Source organism: Coptis chinensis, chromosome 7 (assembly GCF_015680905.1).
Source record: "Coptis chinensis isolate HL-2020 chromosome 7, ASM1568090v1, whole genome shotgun sequence".
In the NCBI taxonomy this organism is placed as follows: Eukaryota; Viridiplantae; Streptophyta; class Magnoliopsida; order Ranunculales; family Ranunculaceae; genus Coptis; species Coptis chinensis.
In genome coordinates this window covers 35,846,106-35,871,129 of record NC_141462.1, presented here as the reverse complement: position 1 = coordinate 35,871,129, position 25,024 = coordinate 35,846,106, and the positions used below count along the sequence as shown (strand labels likewise).

The 25,024-nt window shown below is 41.4% G+C and overlaps 1 protein-coding gene and 1 long non-coding RNA gene across 3 annotated transcripts; both read right to left on the bottom strand.

Moving 5' to 3' along the window:
- Positions 1-927: 927 nt before the first annotated feature.
- On the bottom strand, positions 928-4,908 carry LOC147487318 (uncharacterized). Its single transcript, XR_015201809.1, has 3 exons — positions 4,496-4,908; positions 3,428-3,711; positions 928-2,321 (listed from the first exon to the last, which is right to left on the bottom strand). It is a non-coding gene; the product is annotated as an uncharacterized LOC147487318 (long non-coding RNA).
- Positions 4,909-5,009: 101 nt separating this feature from the next.
- Positions 5,010-23,444, bottom strand: LOC147487317 (ABC transporter F family member 3-like). 2 transcript variants are annotated; one of them, XM_086574981.1, is made up of 3 exons: positions 22,909-23,444; positions 22,621-22,813; positions 5,010-5,065 (listed from the first exon to the last, which is right to left on the bottom strand). In XM_086574981.1, the coding sequence occupies exons 1-3, from the start codon at positions 23,095-23,097 to the stop codon at positions 5,061-5,063; spliced, it is 387 nt and encodes a 128-aa protein (XP_086431107.1). In that variant the 5' UTR covers positions 23,098-23,444; the 3' UTR covers positions 5,010-5,060. The 2 variants fall into 2 exon arrangements, with proteins under 2 accessions (XP_086431107.1, XP_086431106.1); XM_086574980.1 differs by lacking the exon at positions 5,010-5,065 and adding an exon at positions 5,305-5,442.
- Positions 23,445-25,024: the final 1,580 nt, after the last annotated feature.

Here is a 25,024-nt window from a genome sequence, read left to right as displayed (position 1 = left end):
TGATGATTCACGTGGGAGGAAATGAGATTTCTCTCAAATGGAGAAGAAATTAGACAAGGGTGGGGGACACTTCATTTACTCCCTTGACTTATTTTCCTTACATTGTATTATTTTAGTTCCTTAGTGAAAAAAATCATAAGTTAGTTTTTAGTTTTTATTAGAAAGCTTGTAATAGTTTTAATAGAGGAAACACTTGTTTTCTTCTAGAAAATAAATAGAAGTAAGTTGGATTGTTTATCTTCTTCCTTTTTCTCTCTTTCTTTGTTTCTCTAGTTTAAATTCCTTGTCTCAAGGATCATGAGCTAACTTCCCTTTTGGAGAGTTAATCCAACTCATGTGAGGGAAAAACAATTGTTGTTGGTTTGGTAAGTTTTTAGGAAGAACAACTAACTCTATATCCTATCCCAAAATGATAGTTGGTGTAGAGTCTAGTTAGGAATCAAAGCAATGAGCTTAGAGATAAGTCATTGCTTAGTTCCACTTGCTAGCATGTATGAGCTCTTAAGTGAGTCATACATGCTAGGGATCAAGTTTTCTTCCATTAGGGGCTTGTCTATGAGTCTAGGAAGAATAAATAAACTTTTCAAATCAACAACTAAATGTTAGTATCACATGAGGAGGATTAGCTCTCCACTTTTCTTTCTTTAGTAAATTGTCTTTTGTATTAAGTGCATGATTCAAACTTTAATGTTTTTCTTAATGTTGTGTAGGAAAGAAAACCTAGCATTAGTATTATAACCTTACTCCTTAGTTCTCTTTATTGTAACAACCAATTTGTAGTTGTCCTAGACTTTAGATTGGTTCGAATCCTTATTCAAACTCTACGAAATCGAAGATCGTGAGTAAGGACCTTGAGTTGCTTTTGCATCAATTTAGAGATTTCAAACCTCTAAGTAGTAGGAAAGAAGCATATATCAATAACCATATTCTTGAATCAAATGAAATCATACCCATTATGTTTTGCACTGCCCCTAATAAAGATTAATAAAAAGATAAAGAAAAAAAAAAAAAAAAACTATCAAACACTCAAATCAAATGAAGTAAATGTGGTAGAAGTTATCAAGTATCAACTATCTACAAAAAGACCTAGCTTAAAGAACTCTAATTTCCCAATAGGCAATCACTTAGAGAATAAGTGTGAGAATGAAGCAATGTGGTACATGCCTAATGTTATGTATTTCTTTTTTAGTGTAAAGACGTCTTCAGTGGCTCCAATAGTATAATGATTCCCATACTGGAGCATCTAAAATTCATATGCTCACTGAAAAGTTTTTTTTTTAAATGATTAAAACCTTGGTATTGTACACCATAATCCCATATAAGTAAGGCCCGTCGTATACATGTACTTAGATATATAACTAAGAAATGGGTTATGTAGTCAAAAAAAAATTTAGGACCACTTAGCCTCTAGGCTCACCCCTATCACCTAACAGCCTAAGGGTGCCTATGGTTGCCTCGGCTGACACTGGACAGGGTAACACCTAGGTACACTTGCACCTTTAACTGCATAGGATATGACTCGACTACCTCCTATGGTGCTTGAGGTAAGTTTCCAACGGAAAATGGTATCAATTGGTGTGCATGCCCCAACCTTATAAGATGAGTGGGAGCATAACAACAATAGAAATATCCTACACTAAGAAAACACAAAAATAACAAACCAAAAACTCGTAAACTTATAACTCCAATACAATTAATATATAACCACCCGTAAAATCAAATAAATAGTAGCACATGAGCAGAGATAACGAAAGAACAAAGAACAAAGAACTTACAGTGTTGTTCCATTTGTTCATCCATTTAGCTAGAAATGCGGTAACTGTGTGAGAGCAATCATACTGCGAGTATGCATTATTCTCTAAGAAATTATCTTCTCAACTGCCTTTCTTGTTGCAAAACCAACAAAAATTGAATATGTAAAAAATAAATAAATAAATAACTTTAGCAAATAAAATTGCTACAGACAAAATTTTTCTTTACAAATAGCATGAATGGGCTTCCATCATACAACCCGTCATCCCTAATCCATATATGCTCTAATTTGCTTATTAAAAAGTGGTTGTTGTAGGCAGAATATAATTTTAAAGCACCAAATAATAAAAATTAAGACCTGCCACACTTTTTCCACACGACTGGACATATAAATAGCAAATCAGAAAAGCCCAGCACAAACAAATTTGTATAATTAAGTTGATGCATCATCTTTGTGGGGGTTTTCTCATGGCCTAGAGAAGTTTTGGTAATAAATAAGAAAATAGGCTAAGGAAATACCTATCTCAGTTATAGGGATTTCAACAATAAGCTTAACTGCCAATCAGTAACTGCATCAGCAACACCAAGTTTTTGATCACCCTTTGTTTTTCAAATCACTAAATTGAGCTGGTACTTGCTTAGAAGCAATTTATCGGTAAAAACACCAATAGGCGACTACATGATCATTAGTCAAAATATTTAAAATCCAGAAAACCACCAAATCAAATCAAATTTTAAACACAATCGATTGTTTGAAACAAAAGCGTAGTCATGTATTAGTTCACCATCAAATATCACAACATATATTAAGACCCCATAAACTGCACTCATACTTAGAGTTTTACCATGATCTACTAAATCATGTCCTGCATAACACTAATACATAATGGAAAGAAAGAGTTTGAAAGAGGTGATTGTACAAAATTCGAATGTATCTGCAACAATATCTCCATATATATACCTCATCCTATATTTGGTCTGCCCTTTGGCCAGACTTGCAATTTTTTAAAGTTGACTTTGGGCTTGCTATATTTTTTAGTTTACTATTATTATTATTATTATTATTATTATTATTATTATTATTATTATTATTATTATTATATGATGAAGTAGAAATGGATATTATATGATATATTGTTAAAAGAGATTATTAAAAACCAATTGTGTGTGGCTGAGAAGTGGAATGAGTGCAGCTTGATGTATTGTCTTCGTGTCATTCAAAAAATTGTGGTAACATGTGATTTAAGCTAGATGCTTAAAACCACCTAAGGTAACATGTGCCAAAACTTCTACAAGGACATGATGAATTAGCAAGTGAAGAGCATACATACATACTAATCACCCTAAAGAGTGTGGCAGAGATGCCAAAAATATGAAGAAGTCAAAATGAAAAAAAGGTAGAGAAGAAATTAAAGAACAAACTTGCAAACCTAGGAAATTCATAACTTAGTTATTTCAAGATTGGAAAACCCGCATTTAAAAACTTTAGAAATCACCCGGCGCCTTCATGGCTAAACATCAAAAATATAATGAACAAATTAATAGATGTCCAAAACTTAGTCCTTTGAAGATTTAAAACCTCGCATCTTACAATTGAAATATTGGATTAAAAGGATTTGAAAAAAAAAGGACCTATTGAAGTAAAACAATATAAAATTTGAAAAAAAAAACGTACCTTTAAACTTTGAATAAGTAACGTCCAATACTCCAGTGTTCATCTCAATGTATAGTAGAGGCCTTCCAAGTGAGAGGCGATGACATTGTGGTTTTGGAAATTAATACTCTTCAAAGATAGTTTGAGAAGGTAGTATATAACTTGTATGGGAGACGGAGGAGAGACGGAGATGGGGGCTATAATTTGTATTTATCAAAGCCCTTTGCAAGTAAAACTTATGTATCAGCCATAACTCCTTGCAATGGAGGCTCGGTCTAGCAGGTACAAACCACGGGGAGAGCCCACTGGTATGAGGTCTATACATCAATATGTGATCAAACTTGCAACAACTTTAAAGTCATTTAAAGCGAAAACTGATCCAAAATAACATTGATTACCGTATGATTACATCTACCATGTTAATATGAGTTTAATAATGTGAGCATGCAGATAAAACCATACCCGATAATATATTCGAACTTCTTATTACTTTTCAGGACTCCAAAACCCACGCAATGATTCCAAAATTTGTCAAGTAAAAAAAAACATATGATTTAAACTATGATTATGGTATGAGGTCTATACTTCATGATCAAACTTGCAACAACTTTAAAGTCATTTCAAGCGAAAATTGTTCCAAAATAACATTGATTACCATATGATTACAGCTACCATGTTAATATGAGTTTAATAATGTGAGCACGCAGATAAAACCATACCCTGTAATATAATATTTGAACTTCTTATTACTTTTCAGGACACCAAAACCCAGATGCAATGATTCCAAAATTTGTCAAGTAAGAAAAAAAGTTGGTTCAGCAAAATAGATTAGCCTGCCTTAATAATCATGCATGAACACATCCACAAATTCATATGATGGAAGTAACAATTCATCATGTCAGTATGCAAGTACAAAGCTTGAAAGCGAAATCCTATCAAATAATAAACAGTTAAAAACTCAAATAAAGAAGCGAATTCTGCCAAACAATCAAATACAATTTTGAAAATTTTATATATCGAGAAGATAGTTATGTAGTGAGAAAAATTGGCAAATAAATTCTAATGAATTAAAGGGAAAAAATTGAATACCTTGATGCTAGACGCCTAGACCAATATAATCATCTGAACCCATGACCGTAAAACCGCGTGTCCAACAACACCAGATCTTACTATCGTGTCCATCAGCAGATCTCTTGCTTTCCAGGCCACCAGGAACTACTTTTCCCAAATTAGGCTTAGGCTGTTTAGGTCTTCTACGCGCAGGCATACCCTTTCTTTCTTCTAGCTAGGGTAGAGTCAAAGACTTGTACATTATTAGTATACCGACCACTCCCTTACTCAACAACCCCTCATTAAGAACACTTCCTTAAGTAATGTACACTTTTTTTTTTTTTTTTTTTTTGAATTGCAATTTAAAAAACTGGGAAGAAGGCCTGCTTATCACTCGAACTTGCTGAAACCAAAGGCTTGCTTTTTCTAGGCCCTCGTCTTCATGGCTTCACTCTCTCTTGGGAGAGCGCCACCTAGGATAAGGACTGCCACTTCAGATGTACGGAATGACGATAAGAATTAGAAATATAACAAAAATAAGTTAATTCACCTTCTTTTTTTTATTTGTTCTTTATGGTCATTCTATTCCTTCTGAGTACATCCCTCAACCTGTGCAATTAGTAGACTACGCTTATGGTTTATGCAAAATATATACATATCGTCACGATATATAGGACATTGTCAAAACTGATACATATCTTTGCTAATGCCAAATGTTTTATAGTAAAATGATGGAAAATACTAACAAAAAAAAAGATGGAAACAGAGGCAATAGTCACTTAAATATTTAATTCACTTCAAGATGCAATAGGAAGATAGGGAATGCATGTATACTATTTATCTATTACCTTCTAATTGGGTGTGTAGCCTCTTTTTCCATGGCAAGAGCTTCCTTTTCACAACTGGGAATACAACAGGAAGCTACTTTTGTGTTATCAAAGCCTATTTGTCCATGAGTTCACTCAATTGCTTTGCACATAAGCTCCCTAGTATTCAATATCCCAATTTTATCAAATGCAATAGTAGAGCATCTAATACATGGCCACCATTCAACAATATTCCCTGAAATGACAAACTAAGAATTGTCATGGGCGACTTACGGATGATCTTGAAAATTAGAAGACAAAGTATAATCATCCTCTCACTTATCCTAGTTCTAGTTCGAGTGTTTGATTTCATAGTAAGGGACCTGTAAAGTGTAAAGTATTATGAATGAACCTTAAAAGAAAGAAGCATTCAAAATCAAAAGAATATTTAAACAGGTCTATATAACAATTAATGCACGCAAGTTTGTAAGTCCACATATCTGTCCCCTTGCTCCTTTGTGTTAAAAGAAAATCAAGATTTCACTTTGTGACTCTTTGCATAGCTACACATCCACCAGTGGCAAATGATTTGAGGAGGTTCAAACTTCAAAGTAGACGCGGACTGCACATAGGCTCGAAGCAGCCTTTAGGGATCAGGTGTTCTAGATTTCTCATTGAAGGCATCACTATTGATATTGTCCCCCTGATAGCTGGGAAGTTTTTCCCCATTCCTGACCTCAAATGGGTTGGACCTTGGTTTAGCAAATTGTCTTGCCATCCTTCCTACCTGTTTCATGGTGAATGAAGAAACCTTTATCGTAGACTAAATTCAAGAGGTTATTTCTACATTATGGCTTGTTCGGGTGTTGATACTTATTTGCATGTGTGATGCACGGAGATTTAGATAAAAGATTATGATGCAATTTAATGACAGAGGTGCTTTCACATATATACACCTATCTTGCAAATAATAACATCTCTGCCAAGGGTGTATCTCAGTGACATGCTACACAAACTTCATCATTGTTTAAACATGTCTAAATTACACTGATAAATGATTAGAAGAATGTCTAAATCATTGAGCTCAGTAATGGAAATTGTGTATACAGCCTAATCATTGAGTGAAAGAGTGTGTGTTCAAGGTTTCTGTGTGACGATCAAATCATTCATATCAAGCCAAATATATATATATATATATATATATATATATATATATATATATATACACCTATCTTGCAAATAATAACATCTCTGCCAAGGGTGTATCTCAGTGACATGCTACACAAACTTCATCATTGTTTAAACATGTCTAAATTACACTGATAAATGATTAGAAGAATGTCTAAATCATTGAGCTCAGTAATGGAGATTGTGTATACAGCCTAATCATTGAGTGAAAGAGTGTGTGTTCAAGGTTTCTGTGTGACGATCAAATCATTCATATCAAGCCAAATATATATATATATATATCAGTAGCTGGCGATAACGGCTTCACCCTCAGTTCCTCCAGCTGATCTTTATTCATACAAAACATCCCTTGCCCATCCGCATTAGTTAAAACCAAATTGTTAAACGTCTAATACTCAACAATTATAGGCTGTAGCAAATAATGCCTAGCCGAAGCAGCAATCAAAGAGCTAATAGTCCAAACCACTCGCAATTTCAAACCCCCATTTGTACAAAATGATTCAGGAATACTCCCATTATCATCTGAACTATTACCAACAGCCCTAGTAATATTATTCTCCTTAGGAATAACTGACGACACGCCTAAAATGAAACATTTATCAAGCGATGAACCAAAATCCGCTCGCCATTTCAATAAAACAATATCCCCTATCTCCAATTCCTCACTGGGTAGCTCAATTCGAAGACTACGAATCTCGTTAAAATTCTTCAACACTTGTGTGGGTGAATGGTGAATCACACCACTTGATAATGATCCAATCTCATCATCCGACGTGGAAGCAGTAGTCGAATTTATAACAACTACGCTTTCACCTTTCAATAACTTATCACCTTCAGATTTAATCCAAGACACAAATTTTCTTTCAGTTATTGTTAAACTTAATGCTGACATGAATATTTCACGAATTTTAGCTTGAATTCTTGTTGTGCGTATTGGGTTTGGTGTTAAAGAGAAGTTTGGGTTTATTCTTATTAGAGCTTTGTAGGTGAACCAATGTGAAGTGAAGACACACTCGCCACTTTTTTTTTTGTGCTTTGAAAACAAAATGTGAACAAATTTGTATCCGGTAGAAGGATTTATGTCCACCCACTTTTTTGTGGCACAGTTTTTGAAAAAATTCCAATTTAAGGCTTTCAAACTTCAAAGTGGTAAAATCAAAAGGCCAACGTCCATGCTTGGCACTAAACTACTTTCATATTACACCTATAATGTCCTCACGTAGGTCCACCCCTTGATGACATGCACTGCTTTGGGTATGACTTCGTTGTTGTTTTTGGTTTTAAGGGTTTGCATACTGACAAAACCTTTTAGCTAGTATTCTAAGTTCTCTTTGTTTTGTTAGTTTCTTCGTTAGAATGAAGAATTTATCTCAGCTCTACCTTCTTCCATCTCCCAGATAAAAATTTTGATTGAATCAAATGGTGCAGCCTGTAAAGGGGTGTTTTGGATTTCTTGTTGGGACCGGGTTCGCTCTTGAGCGAACTGCCTACGTATCCTCTTCTTAGTTTTTCTCCTTTCCTTTCTTTTTCGGGGAGAGAGGAATCAGGCCCGACGTAGTTCAATCAGGTGGTATTTATAGGCTTAGGGAATTGTCCATCTAGTAGACACGTGTGTCTATGGTACACGTGTTAGGTGGAGATCGTGAATGAGTGTTGAGCTGGTTATATTATAAGTCCTGTGCTGATTGGGCGTTGGCGAGGTTACCCCTATTTCCCGGGGATGGGTAATGATTACCCCTGTTGGTGATCATTACTCGAGGCGTTCTGCCATGTGCTCGTACCGAAATATCTTTGTCCTCCTTTCTCGTAGGTCGTTCTTGGAGGTCGCGGCGTTGAGTTTGCTGTACCGGGGTGTTCTTGAGGGAGCTGCTCACAGTTCGGTCTTGAGGGTCGATGTCCTGAGTTCGCTTACGTTGCACGCGTGCATGATGAGATATCGCTCCCCTACACAGCCCCCTCTCAGTAGAGTGTTTATGCCACAAGAAACGTTATGCTGAGAGAAAGAATGTGTGGAACGTGAGCGAGCTATGGTGGACGACTCGACCAGGACGACATGACTTTCGAATTCACGCATGCTGATGCTTTGGCGGGAAAGGGAAGTTATGTCGTAACATGCACGTGACAGAATCATAGTAGTTGAGAGAGAAACGTGTCGCCGCATTATTCGGAACTGTTGAAAAGACAGTACCTTGGAACACGTGTGTGGGCTATAGCCTAGGCTGTAATCATAACTTTTTGGTAACTGAACAGGCGGTTTATACAAAATCAAATTTGGGACATCGAAAAGGCATTGCGTGTTTTCTTCTTCCACAAAAACGCAAGCTAGGGTTCCTCAAGTGAGTGCTTCTGCTGCTGTTATCTTTCCATTTTCAATTTGCTTTCCTCCCTGTCAGTGCATTTTGCTAAATAGGTAGGTCATCATAAGGGTATAGGGTTTCAGCTTGAGTAATTGGTAAGGAAAAAAAAAACTTGCCGTAATGTCTGATTCTGATGACACTCGATCGGAGGAGGTCCGAGAGATATCCTTGAGTTGTGGAGAGTACGAGGATGAAGAAGCAGTGAGTGTTGGCGTGGAGGTTGATTTGGAAGAAGAGGATAGGATAGGTGAGGGTAATGCCCGATCTAGGTCAGGATGTGACGTAGCCAGTACGTCAGGTCGAGGGGATATGTCGTCATCAAGTGATGTGCCCCTTAGAAGTGTAAACCGTCGTGCTGCTAACTCGTTCCCCGAACTGAGGGCAGCATATGGGATTAATGTCCCTGACCTGGAAATATACGAACCACGATTGAGTGAAAATGTTAAGTAGAGGAGTACAACCACCGAATGGTGGAATAATAATCTGTGAGGGCCAGCTGAGAGCGCATATGCACATACCGTTCTCGAAACTGGTATGCGACTTCTTGGCGCTTTGTTGGAAGTCTCTCTGTCAGTTCGTAGGTAACACCTGGCGATTATTTAAGGTGTTCGACCTGCTGAATGCGAGTGGGGAATATGACATAAGGGTATCTGACATAGTGGAACACTATGTGGTACGGCGATCGGGGAACATGAACTTTAGCTTGCAAACCATGACGACAGCGTTACGCGGATCGATGGAGTAAGCAATGAGGCCTGGACTAAGAGGCCGTTGTTGCTAGTTGGCAACTACTGTGTGAACGGGTGTATACTGCAAACTAGGATTTGTAACCTATCCGGTGGGTAGGACGTTTTTCTGTTATTCCTTGTCAGAACGTTTGATAGTTATTTTAACAGTCTTTGTTTTACTTTTGATCGCAGAGTTTTCCGTGAAGAAGTTTAACCGATCGTGGGGAAATAGAGAGGTTTGGCGGTTGACTTTCGTGAAGAAGAGAAGCGAAGTTTAACTGAAGTTGCACACTTTTTTGTGGAAAAGGGTGGGCCTGCGATCCGGGAAAAAAGGAAGGCGCAAAAAGACCGAGCTCTAGGTCAAATAAGGGAAGAGCTGATGGAGGCGCAAACGAGTGACTTAGTAACACGAGAAGAGAGGCAACGGGCGCATGGCGGTGCGAGGCGACCTGCTAGAGGTGGTACCTCTGGAGCGGGAGGATCGAGCTTCCGCCCTGAAGGAGGTTCGATCAATGCACCTGTGGAGTTGGAAATGGTGGTTTTCAATCCTCGAGCGAGGAGCAGGTCGGAGAAGAGGCCGCGCGACGCCTCGGAGCAAGACGCTGCCCGAACTACGAAAGTAGCGCGGCACGCTCTTGGAGACTCTCTAAGCGGGGCGGTTCTGATGGTGGCCTAACTGGGGCTATGGTTTCTCGCCGAAGTGGAGCACGACCTGAGCAGGTCATGGACTTGGCCACTTTCGGGGCCGGGTCTAGTGCGCCCCGACGGAGGCGTGAATCTAGTCCACTAGCGAAAGCGAAAGCTCTAGGTAAGGCAAGTGGAAAAGCTGTGATGGTGACTGACGACTTAGAGGGGCAGTTCATGTTCCTGGATGAGAATGGGGCGAACGAACCGCGTGAAGCCGAAGTGATCAGAGCTTCAGATCGAGTAAGATATCGGGTTGCCTTCTAGAACAGATAGCTCTGGATGGCAATCGCAGGGAGCTGGATGATAAAGGGCTGGCCGATAATCTGAGGCGAATGGAAATTGCCCAATGTTTGGTATCGCATTATCTATCTTTGTTTGATGTAACTGTCTCCGTCTAGACGCTATTGTGTTGTGGCTATTAACCATACGTGTGTATTTGCAGCTGGTAAGTGGGTTTCAAAAATTGAAGGAGATTGTCCAGCCATGGAGGCGCAGATAGAGAGACGGTGGTGAAGCTGTCTGATGAGCTGAAGAACGTCCAGGAGGCCTCGAAGATGGAACGCGAGGAACTGGAAGGTCTGAAGAAAGCTCATCAAGAGCTGAGTCTGGCCAAGATGTTGAAAGACACGGAAGCTGAAGAGCTGAGGCAAAAACTACAGGGAGCTGAAGAGAACGTCCTTGCAGCGACTGTGGAGATTGGTAGGTTGAACGATTATGCCTTACACTGCAAGAAGGTTGCTCAGGACGCGACCAAAGCCTATGATGTTCTGGATGCAGATTTCGTTGAACTGGAGGCAGATTTCAACGCTTTGAAGACAGATCATGCACGCTGCACGTCTTACCTCGGGGTAGAACGGGTGCCAGGAGGAATTAGTAGTGCTCCTGTTGCTTCAGAGGTTTTGCCCGCGACTGTGATACCGCCGAACCCGATGCTACCGTGGTTTGATGATGTAATCCGATGAGTTTAGATTTGGATGGAGTATCGTGATAGTGACCGAATACGGATCTTTGAGATTGATGAATCGCCAGCGGAGAACTAATTATGGAGCCGGAGGTGGCGATTTGTAATTTTGTTATTTAGTAATTGTCGGCTTATAAGCCGTGATACAATAAATTTGGTCTCCCCAGGGTAACCAGGCAGTTCGTCTTGTTACTGTATGCTTAAAATCGAAGAACGACACGGGTGCTCCGTTGCGGCCGGGTACTCGGTGATAATAAAGGTTATTTAGCGGGTTGGATTTCTGAGTAATCTCAAAGAACCCGGTTAACGTATTATTTTGCTATCTTGCTAATATAGATCGGTGCTTGTGCGTATGCCATGATTGTTGCTTATTTCTTTATTACTGCTTGCTCAACTATAATTGTGTGTGATGACGGTGCATGTGGCGAAGAATGGTAGGTATGTTGTAATGACAACTTCTCGGCGTCTGGCGGAGATGTTTGCATGAGCGTGTTGTTGTGAAATTATCTGCAGCTCTGAGGTGGTGCTCGTAACGAGGCGACCAGATCGCTGGCTGCGCGATTGCGGAGGCAATCTAAAAGCGTTTAGGTGTTCGATTGCGCTAACAAGTAGTGTTTCCACGCGTGCCTGACACGTGGAGGGATACGAGCGGTTCAAGGAACGTAATGATGCCAGGCAAATGGCGTTTGGCATCTCAAGGTAATTAAGAGGCGCTTAGGAAAAGACGTTTCCTTTTGAATAAAAACGGCTTATCATATACCAAGACAAGTATTTGCTTGCCTTCTTCCCAAAGCTTTAGTCTGCCTACTTGCTCTACGCATTTGCTGTGCCTCTCCGCCATTGCTGCTTATCCAGGTATGTTTATTCTCTACTGGGAGACTTCTTTCGTTGATAAAAGGTTAGTGTAAAAACTATAGCTCGTGTGATAATACGTTTGTGGTCTAGGTTTTTATCATGGCGAGATGTCATCCGTATGCAAGGGGAAGGAACAGCACAAGGGAGACTTCTCCGCTGATAATGGAAAATATGGAGTTTGAGCCTCACGTGCATGACGATCGTGGGAAGAGGAAAGTCGAGCTCGCAGGTTGAAGAGTCACAAGCGCCCTAGGAGAATTTTGGACGTCCGTCTGGCGGCATTGTCTTTAGGTCGCCAGGGCGGGTAGGTGACACTGATCGTCATGCTGTAGAGTGTAGCGACCTGAGGCGAGGTCGTGCAGTCGCTGGCGAGAGGTCGTCCCCGCGCTGTGGTGATGTGGGGAGTGAATTCTACTACATGGGGAGGACTGGGAAGAAGCGTATGGTGAAACACTCAGACTGTAGCTTCCACTCGGCGCCCATAGCGACCAGTGTCCTGAAGGGGATCGTACTGGATGGTGACAAGGCAGAGGTGAAGGATGAGGACATGGACACGCTACTGGGGACGATGGATATGGCCGCTTGTTTGGTAAACTCCAAACACACTAAGTTGTTATGTCAGTTACTAAGACAAACTGATTCTTTAACTTGCTTCATGCAGTTTTTTGCAGGATATGACAAGCTGAAAGATGTTGTACAAAACGCGGAGATGGATGGCAACCCTCACGTCGAGCTAGGATGTATGCGAGCTGCGTGGGGGGCAGACAAGAGAAAACTGGAAGTGATGACTACCAAGTACCAGAACGCTACGGCTGAGAATGCTGCGTTAGTGATGGACGTGACGGAGTTAGAAAGGGAACTAGCTGTGGTGACTGCTTATGCTAAGAAGTGCGGAAGGTGGCAAAAGCGAAGAGGGCGATATATTGAAGCCTGTATCGCCTCGCCCGCTCTGGGCCGAAGTACGATCCGAAGAAAACGAGTCGCGGCGATGAGCGAGGGCATGAGATCGACGGTGATCTTTGAGGTCGGCATTTCGGCATACCGCCGACTAAGCAAAGACCGAAGATAAGCATGTCATCAGTGAGAGTTGAGAAGGTGATCTTGATTTGGCTCTGTCAGCCATGATTTGTAAGTTCTGTTTACATTTCCCTCTCTTATACGGGAGTTAACAATAGAGCTGTGTTTTCAGGCTTGCCTGAGCAGTTCGCCATTTTTATTCAGTGAACTGGTTTCCACGAAAGTGGCAGTTCAATACTTGGTTAATTTTTGTAATGATCATCGATCTGGATTTCCTGGGTAATCCCAGCAGATCGGTGGATGTAGCTATTATGATGAATGGTTATATAATCTGATTGGAGATGTTCCGTATGTATATTGCCGTGGACTGGTGTGTAATTAGCGCTCTGCTTAGGATTCTAGCAATATGCGTCCGGTCTTGAGGTCAACCCTAGAAATATAGGTCGTTGACGTGACAGGAATTGGAGGGGTCACTAGATCATGCGGGCTCCAGGGAGCGATCTGCTCATGGAGAGCGTTCTGGTGTAGTCGATCGTAGAAATATAAGTCATCAGCATAACAAGACTTGTAAAGGCTGTAGAGCCTGTAAGCTCCAGAGAGCTGTATGCTCACGGAGAGCGTTCTCGTGTGGTCGATCCTAGAAATATAGGTCCTCGACGTAACAAGACTTGGAAAGGCAATGTAGCCTGTAAGCTCCAGAGAGCTGTATGCTCGCGGAGAGCGTTCTCGTTTAGTCGATCCTAGAAATATAGGTCCTCGACGTAACAAGAGTTGGAGAGGCAATGTAGCCTGTAAGCTCCAGAGAGCTGTATGCTCGCGGAGAGCGTTCTCGTTTAGTCGATCCTAGAAATATAGGTCCTCGATGTAACAAGAGTTGGAGAGGCTGTAGAGCCTGTAAGCTCTAGAGAGCTGTATGCTCGTGGAGAGCGTTCTCGTTTAGTCGATCCTAGAAATATAGGTCCTCGACGTAACAAGAGTTGGAGAGGCTGTAGAGCCTGTAAGCTCCAGAGAGCTGTATGCTCGCGGAGAGCGTTCTTGTGTGCGACAGCGGGCTGCTGGCTGAGAATGGTAGACCCAGTAGGCGTGTTGTTTATCTATGCTGTATAAACTGGTTGACTTGTCAATACAAGTAAATAGATTATACCATACTAGCTAACCCAAGAAACGTAGTTTTCATTAATGTGAACATAAAGATATACAACGTGAATATCGCTACTGGTCATTTACTGGTAAAAAAATTTCAGTAGATAAGTATTCCAAGGGCGAGGCAATATCTTCCCCTCTTGGGTTCTTAGCCAATATGCTCCATTGCCGACGACGCGTTCCACGATGTAGGGGCCTTCCCATGTGGGTGCTAACTTGGAACCGTCTTGCGTCTTTTTGAGCACTAGGTCTCCAGGTTGAAAAGACCTAGGATGAACTCGCTTGTTGTAGGAGTTCTTCAGAGTTTGCTGATAAGATGCGACTCTGATGGCAGCTAAGTCCCGCTTTTCTTCCAACAGGTCGACTTCTCGTGCTAACACAGTTCGTTATGTCCTGACTCGACAAGTTCTGATCGAGTCGTAGTGATCGGCCACCGGTGGAATTACGGCTTCTGTGCCATAACATAAGGAGAATGGAGACTCGCCGGTACTGGATCGAGCTGTGGTGCGGTGGGCCCATAAAATATTCTCCAATTGATTTGGCCATTGGCTTTTATTCTTTTCAATCTTTTTCTTCAAGTTTTCCAAGATTGCTTTGTTATCGGCTACGCCGACCATTACTCGAAAGCGCATGCGGAGTAGAAAAGGCGTGAACGATCTTCCACTTTGCTAGAAACTCTTTAACCATTCTGCCTTTGAACTGAGGCCCATTATCCATTACTAATGTGTGTGGCAAACCAAATCTGGTGATGATGTGGGTCCAAATGAAGTTTCTGACATGTAACTCCTTGACGTGTGCTAAAGGAATAGCCTCGACCCACTTGGTGAAGTAGTCGGTTGCGGCTAGGACAAAGCGGAAGCCAGTACTCTTCTGTGGGATGAATGGGCCCATAATGTCCATACCCCACATGTGGAATGGCCACGGGCTCGCTATGCTGATCAGTTTGCGAGCAGGTTGGATGATATTGTGGCCAAAGGTTTGGCATTTGAGACATTTGAGAACGTATGCTTTGGCATCGATCTGCATCCGGGGCCAAAAATATCCTTGAGAGATGGCCTTGTGGGCTAACGAGCGACCGCCGGCGTGATTTCCACATTCTCCTTCGTGGATTTATGCAAAAATCAACTGACCCTGTTCTGGGGTAATGCACCGTAAGTGCGGGCCACCAGCGGATTTTCTGAACAATTTGTTATGAACCAAACAATAACGTCGTGCTTGGTAGGGGATCCGCTTAATTCGCACGCCTCCTCGGGGGCGTGCCGTCTTTGGATATAATCAGTGATGGGTTGCATCCATGTTTGACTCAACTGACTGGCGGAGAGAGGAAATAGGTCGCTTATCATCAAGGTGTGGTCGACTTGGTATGCAGGTCGATCGATGATTTCTATGAGAATTTGTCGGGGAACGCAGCTCGGGGTCTGGGTAGCCAAGTAAGCTAAACTGTCTGCGTGGCTGTTCTCTTCACGCAAGAAATGATGTATGTGTACCTGCTTAAAAGAAGGCAATAATTGATGAACGACCTGAAGATATTTTGAAAGATTACCTTCATGGGTAGTGTACTCTTTTTGCAACCTGGGCGAACAAACCGACCATGAAGTCGCTAAATACTTGGAGCTCTGTGACACCGAGCTGCAGCGCCATACGAAGTCCCCTGATCAGCGCCTCGTACTCCGCCTCATTGTTGGAAGTGGCAAAGTCGATGCGAACGGACTTTTCCATCACCGTTCCATCGGGTGAAACTAAGACAACCCCGATGCCACTGCCGCCGGGATTGCTAGAACCATCTACAAAGAGAGACCAGGTGGATTTGATGTGCTCCTTCAAATCTGGGAGGTCGGTCTCTTGTTCCCAATTGGGGTCATCAACAGGGAAATCCGCTAGAAAATCGGTAAACGACATCCCCTTCGGGAAATTCGTGGTGCAATTCCGTGTGGTGTTCACCGAGTTCTTCGGCCCAAACTGCCATTCGAGTAGTTTTGTTTTCTTTGTGGAGAATTTTCTTCAATGGGAGGTCGGTAAGAACTTTGATTTGATGCGCCTGAAAGTAAGGCCTGAACTTCCGTGCCGAATATAATAAAGCAAGTACTGCTCTTTCCAGGAAGGAGTAATTCTTTTCCGCTGTCGTGAGCATCTTGCTTGTGAAGTAGATCGGTTTTTCTGAATTGTTTTCCTCTTTGAAGAGAACTGAGCTGATTGCAAAATCGGATACCGCCAAATAGAGCCCCAGAGTCTCTCCGTCTACAGGTTTAGCTAAGACGGGGGGCGTGGTAAGGTACTCTTTGAGAGTGGCGAATGCATGATGGCATTGATCGCTCCATGAGAACGGCTCGCCTTTTTTGAGGAGTTGCAGGAACGGTCTACACTTATCTGAGGCCCTTGATATGAACCGGTTGAGTGCCGCGACCATTCCCGACAACTTCTGTATCTGTTTCTTTGTGCGTGGATCGGGCATACCTAAGAACGCTCGGATCTGGTCAGGATTTGCTTCGATCCCACGTTGCGACACCTGATACCCTAAAACTTTGGGAGAGGACGCCTCAAAAGGCATTTCTGGATTGAGTTTCATGCCCGCACGGGCGAATCGAGAACGCTTGCTCAAGGTGGGCGAGGTGATCACCGGCTTTTTTGCTTTTGACGACCATATCATCGATGTAGACCTCCATGGTGTCACCTAACATGTCTTGGAACATGTCAGTGACCAGGCGTTGATACGTTGCTCCGGCGTTTTTCAAGCCGAATGGGAGAACGTTGTAGCAATAGATCCCTTGCTCTGTTATGAAAGAGGTCTTCTCTTGATCCTCCTCTGCGAGTGGGATTTGGTTGTACCCACTGTACGCGTCCATGAAGGAGAGAAGCTCATGACCACAGGTCTGGTCGACAAGTCGGTCGATGCGAGGTAGGGGAAAACTGTCTTTTGGAGTGGCCTGATTTACATTCGTAAAATCGACGCATAGGCGAACTGTTCCGTTCTTTTTGGGTACGGCCACGATGTTAGCGATCCACTCCGGATAGTCTACTTTTCGGATAAAACCGACTTGCTTGAGTTTGTCGACCTCGTCGTTGATGGCTTTTTGAAAACGCAGGGATAGTCGGCGGGGTCGTTGTCGGACTGGTCTAGCCTTGGGGTTTACATTTAATTTGTGGCATGCGAGTTTAGGATCGATTCCGGGCACATCGATATACGACCAAGCAAAAACATCTTTATTCATAGATAAGAAATTTACAAGGTGGGATCTGAGTGTGGGGTCGAGGTTAGCCCCTACATATACAAACTTGGGGTCGTCTTCGGTGCCAAGATTCACTTTTTCTTTTTCTGCCGCTGGAGGTTTTACAACTGATGGCGAAGCACTGCTTGGCGACTCACTATCGGAGGAGGTCTGAACACCTGGTGGGACGACCTGACTGGTCGCTGAGGGTGGAGCGACCTGTTCGGCAATGCTGCCAGGGGTATCCACGACCTGGGGAATGGGACCTGGCTGCAAGCACATTGATGGTGTGGCTGCTGCTGTCAATTGTGGCGGTCTGACATGAGCTGGGACGATCTCTGAAACTTTAACTGACGAAGCTACTGTCGTTGGATCAATGCTAGAGGTCTTCGTTGGCGCATTCAGGACTCGGGGAGCGAGTGCGGGTATCGGCATTGGAAAGAACTTCTGCTTGTAAGAGCCCCCAGCGTTCTGCTTGGCAGTTCGGGGTTGGACTTCTACGACTAAGTCACGTGCCATTGTGTAGCTGGAGGGTTCCTGTGTGGCGGGAGGCAGTTCACGGGCAGTCTCATTTCTTGACTTGACCTGGTTACAATGGTACGCTTCAAGTTGATTGCTTCTAAGTTCCATCATTCCTCGAGGTCCTGGGAAACGGAGAACTTGATGTAAAGTTGACGGTACCGCCTGCATCTGATGAATCCAGCGTCGTCCGAGGATGGCATTGTATGGCGACTTGCTGTCTAGAACGCAGAACCGTGTATGGCAGGTGATCTTGTCCTCTCTAGATCCCACCGACACTGGAAGTATAATATCACCAATGGGATCGGCCCTGGATCCATTGAACCCATAAAGGGGAGCGATCGGGTCGATAAGGACGGACTTGGGAAGGCTCATCTCTTGCATGGTGTGGTAGAACAAGATGTCACAGGAACTGTCGGGGTCGATCAGAACGCGCTTGACTGTCCAGTCGCTAATTTTGACATGGACAACCAATGCATCATTATGAGGAAGGCAGACTTTGCTTAAATCGGCCTCCGTAAAAGTGATATCGTCTGCGCTGCGACCTGAACCACGCGGGGCGTGAGTGGCCTGGGAGGTGAAATGATAGACTTCCTGAAGAGTGCCGACACGACGTCTTTTCTCTCTGGATGAGGTTACGGAATCATTCGGGAAAGTAATCACGTGAATAGTTCGATCATTGTCACGATCGGATGAGTGTTTGCCCGGCTTCGGGCGCTTGAAACGATCTCGTGGACGCCCCGGCCGCGCGTGGACGACCTTGAAACTCTTGGGAGTGACGGCGAGATGGAGATCGACTACGGACTCGGCGAGCCATCAGTTTGTGTCGCAAATCACCGTCAGGAATGTTAGTGTACTGTTTGATGTGGCCGGCTTCCACTAGATCCTGGAGATAGTGTTTAAGCCCCCAGCAAGCATCAGTTTCATGGCATTTGGCGTTGTGAAATGCGCACAAAATGGCTTGTCAGGCCGATCTACTGGCTGCCTCACTTCGGGCCGGAAGAATGGGGCTCGCTTAATTTTACCCAGAATGTAGCTGGGGGAGCGCGTCAGGATAGCGAACTCTCTACTGTTTTCTAATCGGGTGCTGGCCTTTGGTGCAAGCGACCTAGCGCGCTTCTTTGCCCGTGGTGTACGATCTGAGACTGCTGCGACCTCCTGGTTCTCTTCTAAGCCGTGGAGTTTTAAAGTTTTCGCAACTTGATGTATTTGTCCACGCGGCGTAGAGCTTTCGGGACGTGTGTCTCTCGGCGTTCCTTCATCAACGACACGGAGAGGTCGGTGTTTCACACTCGGCAAGCATTGGAAAAGGCCGATTAATGGCGAAAAGATTCTTTCAAGCCACTTTCCATGCACAATGATTCGCCTTGAACCGTCCCTAGAATTCACGAATAGTTTCGTCCTCCTTGAATGATAACTGAAACAAAGAATCAAGATCTGCCTTCTTCCGCCTGTTGTGGACGTACTGGCTGGCGAACAAATCAGTAAGTTGTTCGAAGGTTTTTATAGAATCAGATTCCAGTGAAAAGAACCAATCGAGAGCGCCATCCTTGAGGCTGGCTGGAAATAATCTGCAGTGGAGATGATCAAACTCTGGTGAGCTGTAAAGTGCCAAACTCTGAATATAGCGAGCCACATGCTGACCAGGGCACGTGCTGCCATCGTACATGGGAAAGCGTGGCTGGATAAAGTCTTGTGGAGAGGGTTTATTGAGGACCTCTGCGGTGAACGGAGATGCGCGATACGTCTTAAGCATCTTGTGCACAATCTGTGTCGAATCCTTCTTTGCGGTGTTCTGGCCAATCCTTTGGGATAACTCATTAATCTGTTGATTAACATCGTTGATGCTGTTCTCTGCTCCGTTGCCGAATTTGTTGTTCTTTGGTAACTATCCACCGAAAGCACGTAAAGTAGCATTTTCCTCCCTGAGCAAGGAAATGCTCTCATTCGTTATTCCCAACTGGTGGGCAAGGTGCTGGACTTGATCTTCTAGGCTAACCATGCTTCGTGGGCTTGAGAGTTAGAGATGAATGAACTGATTTAAAGTGGCTCTCAAGTAATCGAAACCACAGACGGCGCCAATGTAAAGGGTGTGTTTTGGATTTCTTGTTGGGGACGGGTTCGCTCTTGTTTAACCGCCACGATCTCTCTTCTTAGTTTTTCTCCTTTCCTTTCTTTTTCGGGGAGAGAGGAATCAGGCCCGACGTAGTTCAATCAGGTGGTATTTATAGGCTTAGGGAATTGTCCATCTAGTAGACACGTGTGTCTATGGTACGCGATGTAAGGTGGAGATCGTGGAATGAGTGTTGAAATTTGGTTATATTATAAGTCCCGCTTTGATTGGCGTTGGCGAGGTTACCCCTATTTCGGGGATGGGTAATGATTACCCCCCTGTTGGTGATCATACTCGGTATGCTCGCCATGTGCTCGTGCGAAATATCTTTGTCTTCCTTTCGTGAGGGTCGTTCTTGGAGGTCGCGGGCGTTGAGTTTTTATGCACCGGGGTGTTCTTGAGGAGCTGCTCACGTTCGGTCTTGAGGGTCGATGTCCTAAGTTAAACTACGTTGCACGTGCATGATGAGATATCGCTCCCTACAACCCATCATGATGATATGACTCACTTCTCAAATATAATGCTTTTAAACATGGAGAGTTAATAGTCCTTATATCATTTATTGCATTTATACTCGAAATGCTTCAAATCTTTTGGAAATAGATGTCCGGGGTGATGGTTGTGAGCCCTTTCCTTACACATGGTTACCGCCACTTAGACCAATAAAAGATCAAGGAATTTTGTCCTTTTCACATGAGTATACCTATCCACTAATATTTTGCTCACATTAGTGGGTAAGAAAACTTGGAATGTCTAACTTTAATCTAATTTCTCTGCAGCTTCAAGAGTTCTTGGAACTCACCAAAAGTGCCTTGTTAGCAGCTTTGGAAGGTACTTGATGGCTTCCTTTGTATGATATTAGATTATACTATATCTGCTATATTGTTCAAACAATAAAAGGTGTGCTTCAAACATTACAACTCTGGCACCAGGATCATTATTCGGTCTTGCCATATTCAGCCATAAGCTAGGAATCTATGATGTGCAAGGGCCTATACCAGTCGTAAAAAATGTTTTTATCCCTCAGAGTCGATGATGGCACGCCATCGATTGAGCTCGAAGCTGTCATGCCATTGTTATCTTTTTTGGCTCCTATCACTTGTATTTTGTTTATAGTTAGCAATTTACTATATTGGAGGCAGCAGATCCTGATTCAATCAATTCATTCTATTTTCATCAACTCCAAGTTGTTTTTAAGGAGTTCGGTCATGTTTTATAGACAAAATCCAATGACTAAGATTTCAAATATTACCTTACTCTATGTATCCTTAGCTTAAAGAGCTCAATGCCTTACTAAAATGTTGAGAAGTTTCAACTAAAAAGGTTGGACTCAAGAATCATACAATTCATACAGGGATGCAAGTAAAAGTTGTTTTTCACACCAAGAGTCGAAAGCAACGGGAAGAACATATACTTCGATAGTTTCATCGATTCCCATGCGGGTGGTTATGATCAACAATTCATTTATATTATAAAAGTTATGTGCACTGGAAAATCTTGACCATCCCTCGACTATCATGTTCTATTGTTGTTTGACGTCCTCCACACACACACAAACACTTCTAACCTACCCCACCCATCTCTCACAAAAAATTAAAAGTAAATGCATAGATGACTATATAATCTGCAGATATATTGTCTTGATGTTCATCATGAATCCCAAGAAAATACTTTTCAACGGAGCAACAATCTCAGTTCAGTTTAATGATCTATATATTTTCATCCTAAACTAAACACATTCTTATCAATCACCGGCAACAACCCAAAAATAAAGAGACAACCAAATGGGCAAACAAATAACCAAAAATCAAGTACTAAAAGAAAATAAAGAAATCAGTAGCAAAATATCAATCGGGCCACAAGAAACCCAACAAATCAATAGAAAGAAATTGAAACAATAGCATACAATGTAGCAACAAAAAACAATGTGTAATTGATTTAAGGAATGCATAATTTGATCAATAGCAGCAGCAGCATCGAGCATCTCGATCAGAGATACAGAGAGAGAGTGCGAGTAAGAGTGAGAGTGTGATCAACAATGAATAGAGTGTTTTGTTTGCTGAATTTAGAGGTGGTGAAAGAAGGTTTTGGGGGACTCGTGGGGTTTAGAAAGTTATTTGTGGGGGACTCAATAGAAAATAACGGAGATTATTGGGGATTTGATGTTTTGGTGTTTCAGGAGCAAGCCTTTGCAGATATGGGATAAAGAAGGTATGTGAATTACGGTCAATCTATTTGATCGGTCAGGTCCTTTTTATTTCATTTTTCCGGTGTTTTAAAACGAAACAAAGGTTTAGTGGGTTTTGCAGAATTTTTAAGTTGTTCGCCAGTTTTTTCTCCATTTTTTTCTTAATCCATCTTGATTTCTCGTAATCCCCCTGTCGATGTGGACACGTTTAGAGGGCTTAAAAATACCCTGAGGAGTTCGATAGTGATTAAAAATCCTAGTGGTCAAATAGGACCAGCACAATGGTTCATATTCACTATGACTCAAAAAAGCAACAAAAGTTACTATGGGGCATATATATTTTATAATCAACAATGAATCAATCTTGTTTCTTCATTCAGTATCTAGAATACTAACCATAGTGCCTTCCAAAAGAAAGTGTTACTGTGTCATCTACAATGAGCTCACGACCACCAATTGATACACTGAAGTTCTCCATGTGAATATCTTTGATAGTTGAGCCATCTACACTGTTGTCGTGATTTACAGACACCATTGGCATCCCTACTTTAGCTACTTCCATTTCGGCTACATGCATCAGGTATTCTTGCTGTTTTATACAATAGAATGTAGTTAAGTAATTAAGACATAGGAGTTTCTAGTAAACTAATAGCATTTTCCCAAAATGGTTCATAGTTAGTTTACCTCTCTTTGATGCCCCTCTTTTCTCTTTCTTCTTTCGAGCTTCAACCTATCGCGTTCAGACAAAACAGGACCATCCATCACCTCTTCTTTTTTCTTAGGAGCCTCCTCCTCATCCATTCCATCACTTCGTACCGCCAATTTAGCCCGAAACCCAAAATTACATAAAAAACATATATAAATCCATTCCATCAAACATTCGCAACGGTGTTGCCAAACTTCGTACCGCCAATTTAGCCCGAAACCCAAAATTACATAAACAACATATATAAAGATTGAAAAGATTGGAGAGAAGAGAGACAAAATTTTAGCGAGAGAATCTCTAGGATTGTTTTTAATTTTAGTTGAGGGTTTTTCTTTTTTTTGGAATAGTCGTGGGTTTTTTTATTGGTTTCCTACGTGAAGAAGAAAGTCGGGTTTTGTGGAGTTGAGTTAAACTTCCCTTTTTTTTCTCCAAATTTTTAGTAATCTCCCTGTTGACGTGGACACCTTTAGAGGGCTTGAAAAGGGACTGCTATTATATATATATAAAGATAAACATAATATAAATAATAATAATAATAATAATAATAGAACACATTAAACACACCAATATTTAACTTTCATAAACAAAATATCATTGTGCACAAAAAAATGTATCATTGTGCACAAAAAACACCACAAAATATCTAGAGTCGCTCCCTATTCATAAACAAAATATCATTGTGCACAAAACACACCACAAAATATATTGTTTTTGGCCTTCCTCACATTCATTCAAAAAACATTCCCTTTCTAAAATCTCACATTCATTCAGCAAGCATTCCCTTTCTAAAATTATCCTGAAAATCATGATTATCTTTACTCCAGCTTCTCGACAAATCTGAAAGCATTCTACATGCAATGTGAGAGCGCAAGTTTTGTATTTTCTCTTCATTTATAAATTGAGAGAAATCCAGATGACCTTGTTCATACAAAATTTCTGTCATTTTGCAGACATGAATGCCACAATCAACGCTGCAATTTAGAGAATACACAATCAATACTAAAATTTGAGGAATCATTGTATTCATACGTATTGGAGTATAAACAAATATTGTTCATAGTTCCTATAGGTATGAACTATGATTGTTCATAGCTATCTGATGCATGAAAAGTCATTGTTCATACCTATTGTATACCTAAATTTAGAGAATACACAGTCAATTTAGATAAATACACAGTCAAATCACAATCAATTCTAAATATGACGAATCATTGTATTCATAATTTTTCATACCTATCTGAGGCGTGAACAACCAATGTCCATAGCTATTTGAGGTATGAGCACTCATTGTTCATACCAAATAGGTATAAACAATCATAGTTCACACTTGTAACACATAAGAATAAATAAATAATTACCTATTGTTTTGCTGCGAACATTTTGGTGAAATTATTCTTCCTTTATTACTGACAAGCTGGATTTTCAAATCCCCCTTTCTGATAAGATTTTTATTGATTCAACTAGTATCTTCTTTTGCAAAATTACAATAAGTTATTTCTTTATATTTCAACATAAAATTTTTTATGTAATTTAAGTGTTTATTGTCAAACTCACAAATTCTTTTACAACTTCTAACCTTTTTTTGTGTGGCTTAGGGAGTTGAAGTAATACCATCTTACTTGTTGTCCCTCCACCAACTCCAACACAAGAAAAGTCCAATGATTGTCCGAATGAATTGGAATGACAATGAATTTCAAAGAGAAGTCGATGCTCTTTAATATGGTTTCCAATCCTACTTCTTCCAACAATCTCTATGTCAATAATTGTGTGAAATAATAAGAATGTGATAATAATAATAGATGAAACAATATTTTTTTGTAATAAAAAATTCACCTTGGAGTTTGTAGATACTAGACAAGTCTCTGCTTTTCCAATCTTCTTCTGTTGAAGTTCTATCGCTTACCAGTCGATGACCTTTTGAATGGATATATATATATATATATATATATATATATATATATATATATATTTTTTTTTTTTTTTTTTTTTTTAAATTGGTATCACATAAATAGCTTATGACTATGAACAAAGAATGTTCATAGTCCAATTGTGGTATGAACAAAGAATGTTCATAGCTACCATATTCTTGGCAAG

Bases quoted from the DNA above. Each gene is read 5' to 3' on its own strand.
- LOC147487317 (XM_086574980.1), bottom strand. From the start codon at position 23,097: ATGGAATGGATTTATATATGTTTTTTATGTAATTTTGGGTTTCGGGCT. The intron at 22,814-22,908 runs GTAAACTAACTA...TGTATAAAACAG, and splicing joins AAGAGGGGCATCAAAGAGAG to CAAGAATACCTGATGCATGT. The intron at 5,443-22,620 runs GTTAGTATTCTA...ATTGAATACTAG, and splicing joins TTCTTTTGGAAGGCACTATG to GGAGCTTATGTGCAAAGCAA.